The sequence below is a fragment of the Zosterops lateralis genome, assembly GCF_965231275.1.
Source record: "Zosterops lateralis genome assembly, chromosome: 3".
In the NCBI taxonomy this organism is placed as follows: domain Eukaryota; kingdom Metazoa; phylum Chordata; class Aves; order Passeriformes; family Zosteropidae; genus Zosterops; species Zosterops lateralis.
This window is the reverse complement of record NC_139764.1, coordinates 68,518,923-68,537,165: the sequence shown is the minus strand read 5'-3', so window position 1 is coordinate 68,537,165 and position 18,243 is coordinate 68,518,923. Positions and strand designations below refer to the sequence as shown.

Genomic DNA, 18,243 nt, shown 5'->3' with positions numbered 1-18,243 from the left:
GCATCTCTTTTCTACATGAAGTTTGACTCAAAATGTGGGTACCTGAAGTTTCTCTTCAGCCCCAAGTTGCCTTTACCTGCTGTGACTGTGCAGTAAGCTCCCATATAGAGTTACTAAACACATTGTGAATCTGGTGCTTTTTCATAGTGTAGGCCGAGGGTTAAGTATTGCCCACTTGGAGCAGGGTTCTACCTTCATTTTAGGTCTGTTTACGGCCTAAAGGCTGTCAAATATCCTTCTGTTAAACTGTGTGAAAACATTTGTTCAGCATTATCAGTCGTGTTTGTGGATTCCTGATTTGGGAGAATGCTTCTGGTTTTAGACAGATTTCTGTTTTCTCAAGATTTTGTCTCTTTGCCACATCCAATGCCAAGGAAAATGGAGGGGGAAAATGACTGATGACTTCCTTTCATTCCCAACATTGTCTTTAATAAAGACTGTCCTGTTGTTTTATTTTTGAAATTTGCGAGGAAGGGAGGGCATCAGTAAATACAATAACTAGTGTGGTTCAAGTTCCTTCAGTGTCAGAGTAGATAGAGTTTGAGAGAGTCTCCAGATTAGCAGAGTAATTTGGGACAGGAATAACAGTTGTAGTTAGATGAATGGATTCCTTACCTCAGCAAAATTGCTGTGGACAATGTTAAACCCTGGGTACTTTCCAGACTGACAGTTGCAGTAAAAGATCAATCTCAGAGACAGTTTTTGTCTCAGAGACACCTGTGAGGTGGGAGAATAAAAGAATCTGCAGTACCATTTTCACTGTTCTACTGACCTTACCATCCTTTATTTTCAGTTAAATCTAAGACCCTCAGACAGTGATGCTTAAAAACAACTGCACTTGAGATAAGTTAAGCCATCAGCATACACAGCTAGTAAGCTGTATGTGTCACAAAATACATAGTTGAATAAATTTTTATTTGGAACTGATGTTGGTATTTTCCTTGATTACAGATGAAGAGGTAGAGTTGGAGTGCAGCCTTGACAGAGATACAAAGGACTGCCAAAGAGTATATTGGGAAAGAGAGTTCAAACCTGTTGCAGAAAAGCTTCTTAACAGAATTCAAAGCCATCACTCTTCCAGCTGAGTCTATCACTGCATTTTAATCAGTCAGAGGTTTTTTTGTTGGGTAAATTGTATATTTCTAATATACCTGTACATTGTTGGAGAGCCTGACTATTAAAAAAAAAAAGTCAGAAAAGCCTGGCATTTATGTATTGGATGCTATCTTTCAAAGAGCATGTATGAAATTTTTGCATGTGTAATTACTTTTTACAATACACTTGAGCTGATGGAGCAGCTGGTCAGTGTGACTTGTCTAGTAATTGCACTGTTTCTTGACCGGAAAAATGAAACAAAAATACTTGCTGAACTTCTCATTTTAAAAGGTAAGTATGAATGAATACTTGGACCTCTGTGGTACCAAAAATGCTGTGCAAATGAATGTTACGTGACAGGAGCCACATCTCACCTACAGACTTTGACACACTTTCACCTTAAGGAACTTCTGTGACAAAGAAACCTGGTGCTGTTGGGGCGTTGTCCTGTGTTCCTTCATGAGCTTCACTCTTCAGATTGAACACTGTTGGTGGCCAGGGAAAGTCAGTTCCCTTTCTTTGCGAGGTCCCCCTTCCTTCTGACGTCAGGGGCTAGGTTCTAGGTATCCCAGCTAACCCAGCTGCTGCCTTGATGCTTGTGGGATGTAGGTCCAGCTGTGCTGGTCTTTCCTGAATTAGGACTTCACATCTTTAGGCAAAACACCCATATCCCTGATGTCAGAGAAGATTTTACCTTCTTTCAGTTGGTCCCACACTCCCAGGAGCCGCCTGTGTGCCTCTACTCCTCAGATTCCTTGGCTGGCTGTCTCCCCTGAACCTGTGTCTCTATCTGTGGGGCCATAATAGGCCTCTGTCTCCCTTTTCCTCCTGACTGCTGTGGGCTTGTTTATTGCTGTTTTCATCCTTCCAGTGTGTAATGTCCCCACTTGTAGCCCATGGCTTAGCTCAGCAGGTGCATCGCTGGCCTCAAGCATTAACAGCCCAGTTGGCCACAGCAAGCTTTACAGACCTGACCCACTTCTCTTTCTCCTGACCTCAGATAACTCAGAATAAATGGCTCCCGCGGGTCAGCAGCATCGTGCCGGGCCGTGCACAGCAGGAGCAGCTCCGGCCTGGCAATCCTGGGAGAGGCTGGAGGAATTTGTTGGAAGGCAGCGATTCAGAGCTCCCTCAGTGGCACCATTCTCTCTACCTTTGGTAGTGCCCAAACCTCTGCTTCCAGGTGAGGAGAGGCAGTGAGGAGGCCAGGAAGCAGAGCCATAGTAGAAGGGTAGCGAGACTTTTTTCCTAGTTTAGATCCCTGCTTTTATGGGGCAGGGAAATGGAGATTTTTGTGGTCCAAGGTTTGGGAGTGGTGAGGAGGAAACCAGTGAAAGTGGTAACATTTGCTCCATTCTTTGTGTCTCAGCAGCTCAGGTGCTCCTTGTGCCCAGCAAAGCTCAGCCCTGCTCTGGGAGCTTGTGTAGTGGCAGTCTCTGTCACTGCAATTCACAGGAGAGAAGTGCTTGACATTCAGTATCGTTTGGCTCCAACAACAGCCCTGCTCAGCTCAAAAATGCCTCAATTATTATCCCTTCTTTTGCCATTTTAATTTTAGCAGAAGTTGAAGGGAAGGTAAATGGCCTCAATGTCCATTTGTCCAATGTCTCAATTTGCTTTGAGAGACTATTAAAGAAAGGATGATGGGTAAGTAGTCCCTGTGGGAAAGAAGCTGGAGGCATTTGTTCCTGGCATTTGTGTCACAGCAAGGCAGGCAAACACCCGGCTGTGCAGGGCAGGGTGGGGGCACTGGAAAGGCCCCCTGTGGCCAAGCCCTGGCACCAGGACTAATCAGAATTGACAAGGGCTGATTCTCTGTCAGAAGGCAGCTAAAATGATGGCTGGCTCAAGTCAAGGTGGTGTTTGGGCAATTAAGGTTTATTTGAATACAACACTACTTATGTCAGTTATTACTGATCAAACTGTAACCAAGAGCCCAAAGTGCTGCCTGCAGCAAAGGGCAGAGTTGAGGATCCTGGGGCAGCCACCGTGTGTGAGTTCTGGCCTTTGTGCAGGAAGAAGCATGTTCAGAGGAGCTGGAGTGAGAAGGCACAGGAGTCTTGGGCAGCCCTCTGATCGAGCTATACCAGCCTCTGTTCTTCTCTGGAGAAAAACCTGTGAGTAGCAAGAAGCAGCCCCAAACGCTGGATTTCAGGTGTGTTCTTATGGCATCATTTACCATTTGGGTATCTCTGCCACAGACCAATTGCAGCAGCTCCCTCGTGTCCAGGAGCCCATTCCTGTTCTCCCTGGCCAGTACCAAGCTGGTACTGAGGTACCGAGAGGCTGCTGCACTTCATAGCCACAGGCTGGGGCCCTGCTGGAGCTGCCCCGGAGTACTGGGCAGGGAGTTGGGATTGTACTTTTGCAGGTTGTAGCTTGTGCTCTGAGGGCAGCTGTGACAAGATGAAGCCACTCACACAGATACGCTACAGTGTTTACTGCTTGAAAAGCGAGAGGGCACTTGGATGTGGCTGGAGAGCAGAGAATGGAAATGGCCAGTTTAGGTTTCTTGGAAAAATTCATGTCTACCTCTGACCCCAGAAAGTACCTGGAGACTGAAGCACTTGCAGAAACTGTTCACAGACTGGAAAGGCACAGCTCAGCTATACAATGCCCTTAAGACAGGAAAGTTTTGCTCTGTTTTTGGAACATTAAAAATCCTGTATTTTCAGTTAAGAGGAAGCACCAGATGCTTCCTGTTAGTCACAATTTTTGACAGTTTATTAATCTTTCTCCCCTAGATCTTTTTAGATATTTTAGCTTCTTGGACTGTAAACTTAAAACTGTTCTCGGAAGGTTCTGCAGAAAGAGAAACCAGTCTGAGCTGAGACCCAGACCAGAGGACAGAAATTAAACTGATGCTGCTTGTAGACTTGGGAAAATCGCTTTGACAGAATCACAGAAAATCACAGAATCAGCTGAGTTGGAAAGAACCCATCAGCATCATCGAGTCCAACTCCTGGCCCTGCACCAGACACCCCAAGAATCACACCTTGCGCCTGAGAGCTTTGTCCAAATGGGTGAAAATATCAGTAATACAGAAGAGGTGTTTGCAGTACAGTTAGTGAGGCTCTAACTCTGTTTTTAAACTTTTCCTGCCACCATGTAGGACTCAGTTAAAAAATTCATGGCTCATGATTTTAACTATGTTTGCTCAGTTACTGTTTCAAAAATTTTAAATGGTCTTAGAACCAGTAAGAACAGAAGCTTAAAGTTAAACCACACAGAAACACCAAGAGAAAAAGTTGTTACCTTTATTTCAAAAATACCAGTAATACTGACAAATTTAAAAAGCAATTCACACTCATACAAAAAGTATTCATGTGTTCTCCAAAACCACTGTATATTAAATGTCAGCATTTTAATCACATTTTGATTTACTAAAAATAGATGTTTTTTAGCCTAGTTATTTAAGCAACTGCAAAAATCATTAAGACCAGCGTTGGGCATGTAATACAGTAGGACTGTTTGGCAGTCTAGAACAACATTCCCACACCTTGTCCTAGCTCCTTTTTGGTTCATCCATGAAAAGGAGGACAAGAAGCTACTCAACACTTTATGTAGGTAGATCTCTAAGAAGCTCTGAGGACTCCAGTCCCTTCTTTCCATAGGAAGACCATTGCACTTCGGAGCTCATAAAATAATGCTGAATAATGCTGAATCCTGTTTTTAAGGCTAAACTAGTTGAGAAAAGTGACTGCTATCTTTCAAATTATCAGTGTGGACAGAAGAGGTTTAGTTCTGATTAAACAGGGAATCTAAATAACAAGGCTTTTTTGAAACCACACACAGTAAAGGCTCAGACAATAGCAGTGCTCACTTTCACTTCTAGCTCAACTGGAACAGCCTGGGTCTGTTCACTCCACCTGCACAAATAGCAGCATCAAGATTTTCTAAAATTATTCTTGTAGGGAAAGCAAATGTCATCAAGTCCCAGTTCTTTTTGTACTCCAACTCCCGCAGTATTTGCCTTAACACAAGATCTATGTATCTATGGTTTGCTGTATTGCCACAAGTTCAGAGAATGTCCCGGGCTGTCTAAAGCCAAAATACCATGAGCAGGCAGCACTTCTGCACAACCCTGTCTGTCAACTGCCAAGCATTTGCTGCCCAGTGGCAGCAATGATATTCCAAACATGGAAATAGCTGAAACTAAAGGAGTTATGGCACAATGGGCATCTTAACTTATAGCTACTGTTGGTCCTGAGGCTTCGTATCTTCCTCTGCCATACTGCAGCTGCAGAACATTCCAACGTCGACAGGCAGCCAGAGACATCAGGTCATATAGCGAGTAATAGCTCTCAGAGCATAAAGTAGTTCGGCTTGCATCCGAGCTTCTACCAGAAGCAAATTTACATGGACCTTCAGGAGAGAGAAGAAGTCCGGCTTTAGCACTGTGCTCACCACCATGCACTGCAGCCCAAAGAAGCCTCGGAGCTGTGGGGGTTGTGCTGGTGCAGCAGCAGGAGGGGAGCACTGTCCCTGTCACCATCAGGACCTCACTGTGGAGCTCACTGAGGGGGGCAGAGGAACCAGTGCCACACCTGGTACTGTGGCACAGTGTGGCACTGGCTCACGGGCACACTTAGGCAGGGCCAGGGCCATAGGAAGAGGAAATCATCCCTTGGCACGCCAGCTGGGTTAGCTGGAAAAACAGACAAGCTTTCAAGCACACAAGTCCTTCCTCAGCACAATATGCACAGCTCGTTCAATTTTAATGAGGCTAATGATAAAGGCAGAAGAGCAGTGAGTGAATACCTGTGGAGCAGAGTGGGGTGCTAACAAAGGCAGAGGTGATAAGGACATGAGCCCCTGGGGACTGAGAGAGAAACACAAAGGCAGCTACCTCCTGAACAGCACAGAGTGGTTGGCCAAGGTGAAGCACCAGAAAAACTCCCCAAGTGTCATAAACCTCCTTTCTCTACTGAGACACAGGTGTTCAGTAGCTACTGGAGGTAAGAATTATAGTCCTCAGATCATCTCTATGCCTTTACTGCATTTCTTTGAGGATGAGATCAGAAGGTTGTGGGGGGGAAGTGTAAGAGTATTTCCTCACTGACAGCAGGTTGCTGTGAGTTTGCTCTGGCATGCAAGGGTTGTGTATGGTTTCATTTGCATGATCTCCGTGAGGATGTATGGTTATTGTGTTCAGTGACACATGTGAATGAGCCTTGGATTAGGATGGCTATGGAGATGCAAAGTTTTGGGCTTTAAAGAAAGATCTGTGTGCTTGAAAAGCTTATCACAGTTAGTCTAACCAAAACATAGGCAGTTACTTTACTTGAAAAATCTTAAACCATTGTAGTTATAGGACCCTGCTTTAAGGGATTTATCAAGAACTAGAGCCTCTAATGCTATGAGCTTTAATGATTTCTGCATCTTTCTGTTTCAGCATTGACTTTAAGTGAGGCCAAGAAATACCTTTCCAAATAAAAACTGAAGGATTAATGGATTCGATATTTGGGAGTTAACAGCAGGAAATGTCACTGGGAGGTGCAATTCAGCCTGTAACTCAGCAGTATCACTTGCCTCTCTGGGATACAGGCAGTACTGACTGCAGTTGAGAGCAGAACCCCAGAAGCATCAGCTAAAGCTTAAGGTGTGTGGCTGTGGCTGTCAGGGAGACACTGATCTGGGGCCCGTGGCTGTCCCTCAGCATGCACACAAACTGTACCTTCTCAGAGTGTTCAAACTGTCTCCAGAAGCTATCATACATTCTTTTTGTGGTCTTTTCAGGAGTGCAAACCACAGTCTTGATATAAACTTTAAAGCTGCGGTCCAACAACTGATTAATTTCACCATAGTCATAATCATCATATCTGTTTGGAATCGAAAGAAAAAACACTTTCATTTTCAAGCAGCAGTTACTTCACTTGCATTTTTTCTACATTCCTAAGGCAAAACAAATTATTGGGTAAATGTAGCACTAGTGGCCCTCCCCATAAACAAAAATATGTTTAAAAATACATGTATATTTGCTTAATAAATAGTTCTGGTTCAAATCTAGAAAGAAAAGCTAATGTCTTTAGAACAAAAACAGTAAAACTGACCTTATTCCAAACATACAATGAATATAGTTCCAAATAGCTCGTCTTAGCATTGAGGTATCCACATCTTTGTGCATGGCCATTGTGTTGTAAGTCAGATTATAAGCAATATGGAACTTCTCATCAAGTAGTTGTCCCACATCTGGATAAAGTCGATTAACTAAGGAGTAGCCATGGTCTTCCCAGGAGTAATCCTTAGAATAAGTAAAAATGCAGAATGGAGCATTTCAGAAATGAACATGTGAAGACCCAGAGCTTTAATATAGTTACAGATTCAAGGGCAGATAATCCACTGGGGGTGGGGGTTGTTGTTCATTGGCTGGCTTTAAATCTCACCCACAGGGCAGTGAGAGCACAGCCATTTCCAGGTTTGGTGTCTGGCACAATAAGCAGGTTGTTCCCCAAGCCTCCTGATGGCAGCCCCCAGCCTTTTACCTGAACACGAAAGGTGGGCACGTGCATTCCGTGTCTGGAGAAATCTTTGTAACCATAGCTGGTATCCTCAAAGTGACGAGACACATCTCTTGTTGCTGCAGATTCTTCATCTTCTGTTAAAGTCAAACAGAATTTCACACAATTTGGAAAGAACCAATTGGAAGTGTATGATCATAACTTCTGCAGAAGAATGGGTCTCTGTGCTTTTTAATCAAACACATTTTCACTGGACTACAGTGAAAGATTCTCTGGTACAGCTCTGTGACTGCAGCTATGGTGTTCAGAGCCAACTCCATGAAAAACAGTCAGGTTTTTTCTTACAGGCAAACATCTTTTTCTCCCTTTTGTTGTACTGCAGTCTTCACCCTATCCCCTGAATCTAGGGGATGTTTTCCCCCTAACTCAAGAGGTCTATAAAACTGTCAGGGGAGAAACCTGGTTTGGAACGGAGAACTTATTAAAAAACAGACTTCTAAGACATCCATACCAAGTTTGTCTTAGAGGAAATTGTATTGAAGAGCCCATGACAACCCTAAACTTGTAATAAATTAAGTCTTGTCTCTCAGTCATCTGAAAAGTAATGCTTCATACACTTAAACAGCAAAGCATGTCAAGTGTCTTGTTTTTACAGTGTCTTGCAAGATGCTTCAATCTCCTGTGAAACTTCTAAAACTCTGAAGAGAGAGATTCCACATCTTCTGGAGATTTCTATTAAACACAACATTGGTCAGAGAGTGTTATGGTGTGCCTGCAAGCAGCCACAGATCTCGGCACTACTTTGCTTTTAAGTGTTCTGGAAGAAAAAAAGGCATCCCTAATCTTGATTCCTTCAATGAAATTATAATGTTTGTGAGATATCTAATAGCACTTCTTTCCCCTTTCACAGGAGTATTTCTTCAAATAATTTGGGAAGGTCTTAATAAATACATATACAGACTGCATCTGCACTACCTGAAGAACACACGAACATGCTTTCTCTCTTCTCTCTTTCAAAACGCGTGGCCATCTCTTCTTGGCTGGCTTCCTCTTCATCTCTGCACTCCTGCAGCTGCTTCATTTTCTCCATAAGAGCTTCAACTTCACAGACAGACTCTGTAGACTAAAAAGAAGAGAAAGATGTTTCATTTTCATGCAACAGGAACTGACAGTGATGGCAGAAACTGCCAAGCCAGAAAGTTTAAACACAGCTGAAGTCCTTTACATCTTTAAATACAGATTTTTCAAGGAACACAGTTTTTGGAAGAAACCTGTACTGACCCAATGGTTTGTATTTAGTCATCATCTTTTCCCAATTAAATCCCTGGTATTTTTAGCATGATATAAAAATCGCAGCACTTTGGAACTAGTTGTTCTCACACTAAAATTAGTTTCTCTTAGTCTAAATTTTCAGCAACAAAAAACACAAGGAGTTGCAACAGAAATTCTGATAGAGGAAGTAACAATTTACCACCCAACTGTATTTTTCCCCTCCTCTGCTCACAGAGAAGAAACATTGAAGGAAAAAGTAAGGGTGAGTATAAACACAGATTTAATGAAGCCTCAAAAGAAAGCCAGTGCAAGATAATCTTCTTTCACAACAGCTGTTTTAATACAAGAATTCAGTAATTAATCTTGTAAACCTTCATCAGCACCAAAGTAAAGTATCTTTAATTTATACAGTTCTGCCCCTTTCCTCCCTGCCTTTTGCAGTTTGCTCCTTCAGAGAGGCAGCAAGCTCCATCAAACTAATTTAAATGCCACCCACACCACTGCAGTAAAATATCACAGGCAAGGATCTTGCAGTGAGAACACCCTCGTGGCTGTTCTTAAACCAGCACTTAGTTCACATCATGCTTTTCACCAAGGGAAAACAAGCCCAGATCAGCATAACTGCTGCAGGCAGGAGAGTGTTTTAAAGAGTCACAAAGTTGTGAATGATCTGTTGTGTGATGCATGACAAACACCTCAAGGCAAAAAAGTCAGAGCCTGGAATGAAAGGAAGAGCCAACTTTCCACTGCACCGATGAAAAATGCATTCCTGGCCACTGCTGCTCAGGACACATGTCATGAACTAGTTGAGGCTGGGACTGATCTCAGTTCACCTTTATGAATGACAGGCAGAAAAGACAACAGAGATTGTGCCTGTTTCTCCCTTTGGCAGCTTTCCCCAGCTTCCCAATATCATTTCAGCTCCTCCTAAATCCATTTTTCCAATAACCGCATGTGGATTAGGCTCATCAATCCCACTCTCAAAGAATGAAAAGAGACAGGCACCCTCCACATACTAAGTTTACAAAGAAACGGCTACTATTGGAAGAGATTGTTTGTTCAGACAGACACTTACTGGAATAATTCCAGCTGGGCTGGCATGGATTTCGTCCACCCCGTGGTAACCATTTGTTATATCACATATGCAATAGTTACTGACAGAGGGGGGCCTGAAGGTGTGACCCCCTTCACAGTCGATCTCTGGGCTGATCCCACAGCCAAATGTGAAGGAAGCAAGGGAGTGGTAGTGTGTAAGGAGAACAACTGCATGGATCAGCTCTGCCAGGGACCAGCTGTTCTCTTCAGTCTTCAAAAGTTGCTTTAAAAATAATGCAAGACAAAAGTATTAAAGTAGTTCATTTGACCCCATCTTAATACAGTTTTATCAACACACTTCTTTGCCAGATAGAATTATTTTTTCCAACATCCAAACGTGCTTTCTAACTCTCTGCTGCCATTAGTATGCTCAGTGACCTGTTACCAGGTGACCTGCCAGACACAGACCTGCATGGCTGAGCCACAAAGGACAGAACTTCTCTCTCTGTCCCTGGGCAATTGAGTAAGTTGGGGTTTCTCTTTTGCACCATGTGGTTTCTATCAAGGCCATACTGACTTGCATTGAAATTTCACACCTCTATTGAAGATGCAACCACAATTGTTGCATGTTTGTTCAAATGGGCTTCACAGCATCAGAATACCCAGGCAACTCCTTGCAGATCAGCTGTGTAAAACCCTGGCACCAGGGCCAGGCTCCCTCCATCTTGTCCCTGTGGGTGGAATGCTCTAGAAGCTTCAAACCCCAACTTCCCCTTCAGGCAGGAAAGTGTGGGAGGTTTGGGGCCTTCTGGCAGAACATGTGCCCTCCCCCACAGCCCCCAGCTGGACCTGCCACCACCTCTCACCAGGCCAGGCAGCACCGAGGAAGTCCCAGCACCCGTGTGCTCCTGCTGTGGGCAGAGGAGAGCAGAAGGGGTGGAAGAAGCAGCTCCTTGGTGGTTTGTACCACCAGCTATCCTGTACCACCACCACCACTCCCCTGGGCAGCTCTGCCTGCCTGCTCCCTCCATCTCAGCCTGAAAACTCAGCACTTGAACTGGCAGCAAGACAGAAAAAAATGTGGTGGCTGGTGTTCTGCCTGACTTCTGGCAGCATCTCAGAAACACCTGGGGGTTCTGGGTAGCAAAAGCACACACCTTGAGGAGGGAGGTGCACACGTGAGCACACTGTTATTGCACCAACAGAATTCCAACATGACAGGGAAGTTTCAGTGTGTTGCAAACTAAATTTGTTACTCATTTAAGAGCAGTTATGATCCTGTTAGTTTTACACAACAAGTGATACTTTATCATGCAGTGATGTAGCACTGAAATCAGTCATTGGCACAGAACATCTTTCATCCTGTCTGGCTCTGAACCCAAAGAATTTGTGATTGCTTTACTGAAAAAAGGGGACATTCACATTACTCCATGAAAGACCTACCTCAATATGTTCCTTGGTGATAAGCCAGGGTCGGTGAGCCAACATTTTGTTCAATTCTCCTAAATTTTGCAATTTTTGAGGTGCATTTTCCAGACCATTCAACCATTTAGGGTCTCCACCAACATGAAGGAAGTCATTCACATGGAGGTTAACAAGGTAAGAGCACTGATGTCGTGCTGCAGCCTAGAAAGGAAAACAGTGTGATACAGAAAACAATTGGAGAAAGTTAGTACTTTATGACAAATACCATAAGTCATAATTTCCTCAAAACATCCAATAAGAAGACTTGCACTGAACAAAGACTCAAGTAGAAAAAGATTTCTGAGATTAACACATCAGCTTGTTTTGATTACTGGTCTCACAACAGAATATCACTTGTTCATACACACTATCAATATACTGGCTATAGGTGCAACATGCCTATATCCAGGGAGAAATACAGGCATGGATTTCTTACATGCCCTGAAGCAAGTAATCCATACTGCATCATACTCCCCAGGGGGAAGATGTCTCTAGTTGCATCTTTACCAGCAACAATCAAGGCAGGTTTTAGATTGCATATGGCAATAGAGACTATGGACAGCTTCTCAGCAAAGAAAGGCCCAGTATCACTTACTCCAACACTTTCTAACACATCAAATTAAGACACAGCCCAAAACTTCAATTCCACTTCAGCAAGCAAAGATCATTGAATGGAGAAATTAAAAATTAGAAATCAATCAGTTTTGGCAGAAAATTTGCTTAGAATTTACATACACAGAAATGCATGATGGGACCAACTATTGAGTTAGAGAAGGGTGTATGTGACAGGACACACACACAAAAACAAGCTTTCTTGAGAAACAGTTTCTAATACTAGGGAAGCAAATAATTTGTCTCATTTCTATAGCATCTCATTTCTATTCCTTTTTTCTCACAGTCCTACCAAATCCATGAATATAAAGTGCTGCTCTTCTGAAACCATCTGTAAAGCAGATACCAGCAAACCTACTCTGCTTTTCCCTTAGCTGCTGGTGAAATGGCTTTCAGCCAGAAAGTGCAAAACACGGTGACAGCTGCTCTGAGACAGGACTGGAGCCGCGGGCAGCGCGGCACTTTCTGCCTGGTGCGTACCATTATCCCGATGTAGTGCCGGTAATGGAGCGGGAGCGGGCCGTCCATCTGCAGGAGATAGTGCTGAGTTTTTAGAAAGCTTTCCAGATACTGCGGGTGGAAAACCATCACCAAGGTGACGTTGTCCAGTCGGCCCAGCGTGGCAAAAGACTCTGCAAACAGTGTGTGCATTGTGGCGTCCTCCTTTCCCACCTGAATTGTCTGATTGGAGAGAAAGAGCAATGAGCAATACTGTCCAACTACCACCAATAAAATAGCAAATAAATATGACAGCACCCAGGGGCCCCAAGTGAAAGGAATTATACTATAAATCTATTAATGGCGTTAAATCAGTGCACATAAGGCACATTAAATCCCTGTAATACCTCTCATTTAGGAGATCACAAGTGGTTATATCAGCAAAAGGAGATTTTTGGCTTTAGTCTCTCTCCAATACAACACTGGCTTCTCATTTTTAACTGTCTCACCTTCACTTTCTTGAATACCTCAGGCTGATTTTCGTTTATTATAACGAAAAGCTAATTGAATCATCACTTTTACTAAGTGAAAAAGAGGGAAAGAAGTAAAAAGCTAGCTAAGATGACAAGAAAGAAAAAAGGGAAAATGAAAAAGACTAAAATTCCTAGAAAACTACAGGCATATTAACTAACTTTTCCTCTGCTCCAAATTCCCTTACCAGACAATAGGGGCAGAAGCAGCAGAAATGCTCATCCACAGCACTCTGAAGCTCCTCAGATTCTTCAGAGTGGTAGAGGCAGCTCAAGAAAAAGCAGTCCCAGAGCAGAGGGGCAGGTACCTTGTGGACCAGTAGGAAATTACATCTGGATGTTCACAAGGAAACAGTATTGGGTTTCTCTCATGCTAGATAGCAGCATGGGAGGGGTCATAACTATTCCAAAGCTCCCCAAGGCTCTCACTGTTCTGTACACTAGTACTGTAGCCAAAGTCTCAGGACTGAATGTGATCACTACTGAAAATGTTTTGCAGATCATCAGCTGTCCTGAAACCAGTGTGGGCTACTACTAAAATGATGTTCCTTAAAAGCATAAAGTTCACTATGTACTTGAAAACACTACCACACCTCCTTCTCAGGGATGAATCTGCTTGGTCCGTGTCCCAGTGGTCTAGGAATTCTTATTCCAAGTTCCTAGAAAAGAAAATTACACCACCTCAGCATTTAGTTATAAACAGCTTTTTAGCTGTGGTTGCAAGAAAAAAAAAGAGTTCTCCATTCAGAGCTGGGCTTATTTGGGTACTTGTGGTACTTTTGCACGGGCACTTTTACTAGTACTGTTTGTACAAATGCAAATCATTTTTTTATACAAGTGCTTTATAATTAGCTGTCCTTGTTTACAGCACACTGCTCCACTCCAGCGACAAAAAGTTCAACAACAAAGGCCCTGTCAACCAAAGAAAACACACACAAATTTATATGCATGCACACACACACACAAAAACACACTACAGCCTGGTTCACAGAAAATGCAGCATAAAGCATATTTTGGCAGGGTGTCCAGGACAAGGAGTTCTGAACATGCCGGCTGCTGTGTGGTTATGCCACTGATACAAAACGAGGCTGCTGTGTGTGTACATCCGCAGTTCGCCAGCACACAACACCCTGTGCATCTGTCAGGAAATGAAACAGCTGTAACCCTAATCAGATTTCTTCTTCCCAACCTCAAAGAGCACTTGAACTGCTGAAAGTACCTGATGTACATTTGCATTTGCTTTCTTTTCAAGATAGGATAAAAAGCTATTCACATTTGCAGGAAAGGAGGGAGGGAGAGGAATTTGCTCCATCAGAACAGCAGCAGCTACATCCTTGCACCCACTTGTGTGGATGTGTTGCCTGGCAGGTAAGGTGGAGGCTGGACAACCCTGGCAGTTCACTACTTGTCCTCTTCTCCAGCTGAATGAAGCTTTCTAACAGGCCCATGGCACCTGGGCCTTTCCTGCAGCCAATGAGCAAATACATAGAAGGTTTGGGTGCATTTGTGTCCTGCCCATTAACACTCTTCCCCCTGAAGATGGGAGCTGCGTGTTCCATGCACTCTCTCTATTTAGCACAGAGCAGCTCCCTGAGAAGGCCCAGCAGGCTGCAGGGGGCAGGTACCAAAGCAGGCCATGGCCTCACCTCACACTTTCACACAGGCCCCCCATGCCATCTCTGCAGAGACTCCCTCTGCCGTGTGTGTGGCACTGGCTGCAAACCAGCTCTCCTGAGGGGATTACCCCCCATGGGCAGCTTGGCTTCCCCAGGAAAGATGGGAGCCCTGCCAGCTGATGGCATGGCACTCTTACAGATGGAGGGAGACCTGGGATTAGATTAAAGCTGAGGATGGAGCTGAGGGCTAAACACTAGGCATTATATAAACAAATGGTTTGGGCTCCTTACTTGTGCCCTCTTTCCCAATCATCTTTTAGAACATATCCATTGCCTCTGTTCCACAGCCAAGCCCACCCATTTTGTGAGGATACCAACTTTGTCCAGATTCTCAAGCAGGTTTAGATGAATAAATACCATGCACTGAACCAGTTCAAGCCACACAGAGCAGAGGGGCACCTTCAGCTGGTTTAGACCTTGAGAGCAGATGATGCCCCAAGAGCTGCCTGCCAGATGCAGTTGTTAATTTCACCACATTTTCCCCACATAGGTAAAGGCTGTTATAAACATGAAATACTGGTGGCACTCACTACTGCACCTTTTGTCTCTGTAGCTGAGGTTTCTGTCTGCAGTACAGAGTTCACTGTATGAGAAGCAATTTTATTAATCAGTTACTGTTTCCTGAACTTTCCCCTAAGATTAAAAAACAGCTTCAGAGAGCTGGAAACAATGAGTGCAGGCCCAAGTGGCAACTACCAAACTCTTCAGACTATGACAGTCTCCTTAAATCCTAAAGTCAGATGCCTTCACTTCCCAAGTCCTACTTGGATAAAGTAAGATCAAAGGGCACCTCTTACAAACAGTCTTTTCCCTTTTCCCCCTCAGTGTAGCTTATTTCCTGCTATGGTTCCCAACATGCACAAGCAAATTTTGCCTGCCAGCCAAGCAATGCCACTTGTAGGATGGAATTTATCAACATCTCTCTTTAAAACTTCAGCAGAGCTTCTTGGCTGTAACTACACTAGAGAAACATCTTTTGGCCAAATAACAGCAAGCAGAAAGAGAGATCATTTAAATTGTAAGCAGCATTTAATTTAGCAGATGTCTGCAGTTTGCCAGATCAAGCCCTCCAAGACAAATACCTTGAAGTTTAATTCTTGAACAAGTGTTTTTCAGTCTTTCCTTTTCCCAGAACAGTTAGAGGAAGGAAAAAAACCCCCAAACCCCCCGGATTTAAGAACTTGAGATCAGCAGACTGATAATGTATTTTGCTTTACAATCTAAAATGCATCACAATCAATACACTTCTGTTTTTTAAAGCATACAGAGGTCAAACTTACGATTACACAGCACATAAGAGGTTACATTACCCAGCTATCCAAACCCTGCTGCAAAGTGACTTCAGAGGGGTTTTTTTAACGATTAAGTAAGTTGCTTTGTTTTCCAGCAGGAGAGAGATCATCCCCCTGATATCATGGCACCAGCCTAGTACTTGAGAAGCCTGGGGTCAAGGCTCTGTTTCGGCAGAGATGCAACAAAGGATTTGTGAAGATGAGCCTGTTTCCCATCTGCAAAGTGGGGGTTTCTTCCAGAGGGTGCTGAGAACAGAAGCAACTTGCCATGAGGTGCATGCTTAACACAGTCATGAGAGTTGTGTAAAATCTTACAAGCTATGGCACACTTTTTTTAAAAACTATTTTCCTCTCTTTTCCAGAAGCAGCATTTAATTAAGTTCTCCTAGTACTTCAGGAACAGCTCTGTGCTTCCAGCATCCCAGCATTTCAAACATTCGATAACACAGTAATAATTCTCAAAACAGTCCTAGTGAATCTCTCCTTTGTCCTGAACATATTTTTCTATGCTTCATGATATCCTTCACTAAATCTTCATCTTCCAAATACACTCAACTCAGGAAGCAACACTCTCCCTCTCAAAGGCAAGACCTGCATCTTGACCACACACACCACTGTGTCTCTCTCCTGCATCTTTCTCTTAAAGCACCATATCACCTGAAGCACCAACAAGCACTCGGTGAAACAGCTGTGTTTAGGACAAGCAACAGCTGGAAAAAAGCCTGTATTACCTTTGGTGATTCCAAAAGTATAAGCAACTTTCATGCAATTCCAGGCCACAGAATTGCACACCAAAGTGACCTACTTAGTGACACATTCTCTGCATCAAACTTCTCCTGTTTGTCAACCTCACCACACCACTTTCATTTAGTCTAGAAACTCTGATGCTGAATACAGCTCAAAGCTCAGCAGAAAGCCAACCACAACTGAGGCTTTAGTGGCAAATAAATAATAACAATAACAAGAATAACAATAATGATGATGATGATGATGCATCAGACGCACTCCATCTTCAAAGCCAGCACATAAAACTCAGGTGGCTGGAAAGCTGAGCACCAAGGGTGGAACAGATTTCACCCTCAACACCCAGAAGCTCAAGCTGATGGAAGAAGGTGGGCCTTGCTGGGGGGCAATCCACTCCACTGCTCACATACCAGATATACCAGACAGAAAAGTAAGAATTTAGCCATGTAAATGCTGTATTGCTGTGTTCACAGAGACAATCCCAAAACCACAGAAAAGCCTCCTCTTCCCCCTTATGTAATGTAGCTTGTATTTCTGTACAGCCACTATTATTATTTCCATGGGAACTATGCTCACCAGGTACCTATCATTTCTCAATCTACACATCCCTCACCACTGCCATATCAGCCCAGCATCACATCTTATGCATTTAGATAATGCAAGATTCCTGTGAGGTAGGACAAGTACATAATCTCCCATCTAGGAGAAAAAAAAAAAAATCCCTGAGAAATAGAAAATCTACACTTCTTAGAGAAGCTGCTACGGAAGACTGGTGGCCTGAGCTGAGATCTCTCAAGTCACAGGCTAATGCCATAACCATCAGACTGTGTGGCTGTTCAGAGACTTCTCAGCCAGGAAATGCTTTATGCAAATTTACACCAAGAAACAGCACTGCAGAGCTGAGATGGGAAAGTTAATGAGACAAGTCTGCAAGCTTAATTATATACTTCCCAGTTACCACTCACTCTGACCAGTCTGGCTCATTTAGCACATCCAACTCCACAAGGACAACCAGACCAAAAGTCTGTACTGCCTGCACATACATGCTCAGGGAAGACCACTCTAAAGCCTCAAACATGTGTAAATTCACACAACTTAAGAGCTTTGCTGTATCTTACAGCTGTCAATCCAGCCCAATTTTTAGGTAGCTTTTTTAAGGAACATCATTCCTGTCAAATTTATGTAAAAGCCTGAGATAAAGAACTGAACTGCAGTTGTGTAGAAGAGGTTTGTAAATACTTAAAAGTACAACACATATTACCTCTGCTTAGTAATAGAACATCATTTGCTTTGGTTCTGAATCTCTTTGAAATGTATGTAAAAAAAAAGTCACAGTCTAAGCAGACACCCAGTATCAGAAATTTCACCTAAAAACACAGAGAACAGAACTAAGCTACGAGCCAGGTCACCAAGCCTCTGGAAAAGGAACAGATATCTAACCCAAGCTCCAGCTCTTCCTCCATTGCACACCTAAAATGCTTTTTCAGATCCTTGTTGGTCCCTCACTATTGGCTCTTTGCAGCTAGACCTCTGTCCCCTACCCCAAAACCTCTCCCAAAACTCAATGGTAGTTCTGTCCAGTGAATCTGGAGACTGTTACCAAACTGCTAATTTTCAGTCATTC

The 18,243-nt window shown here is 43.5% G+C and overlaps 2 protein-coding genes across 13 annotated transcripts in view; one reads left to right on the top strand and one right to left on the bottom strand.

Annotated features, from left to right (window-relative positions):
- Window positions 1-1,198, top strand: part of ARMC2 (armadillo repeat containing 2) — a 62,460-nt gene extending 61,262 nt beyond the window's left edge. For all 5 annotated transcript variants that reach the window (XM_083856603.1, XM_083856602.1, XM_083856604.1 and 2 more), the window contains one exon: window positions 952-1,198. In XM_083856603.1, coding sequence (XP_083712729.1) covers window positions 952-1,085 — 134 coding nt within the window. In that variant the 3' untranslated portion in view covers window positions 1,086-1,198. The remainder of the gene's footprint in view (window positions 1-951) is intronic.
- A 3,140-nt stretch (window positions 1,199-4,338) lies between these two features.
- SESN1 (sestrin 1) overlaps window positions 4,339-18,243 on the bottom strand; it is a gene marked incomplete at its 5' end in the record, with an annotated part of 77,603 nt that continues 63,698 nt past the window's right edge. For 7 of the 8 annotated variants that reach the window (XM_083856441.1, XM_083856446.1, XM_083856443.1 and 4 more), the window contains 9 exons: window positions 4,339-5,460; window positions 6,773-6,917; window positions 7,149-7,339; window positions 7,581-7,693; window positions 8,532-8,679; window positions 9,904-10,146; window positions 11,307-11,489; window positions 12,420-12,620; window positions 13,501-13,566. In XM_083856441.1, coding sequence (XP_083712567.1) covers window positions 5,374-5,460; window positions 6,773-6,917; window positions 7,149-7,339; window positions 7,581-7,693; window positions 8,532-8,679; window positions 9,904-10,146; window positions 11,307-11,489; window positions 12,420-12,620; window positions 13,501-13,566 — 1,377 coding nt within the window. In that variant the 3' untranslated portion in view covers window positions 4,339-5,373. Of the gene's footprint in view, window positions 5,461-6,772; window positions 6,918-7,148; window positions 7,340-7,580; window positions 7,694-8,531; window positions 8,680-9,903; window positions 10,147-11,306; window positions 11,490-12,419; window positions 12,621-13,500; window positions 13,567-14,814; window positions 15,161-18,243 lie in introns of those variants that run through there. The other variant, XM_083856444.1, reaches the window with a different exon arrangement.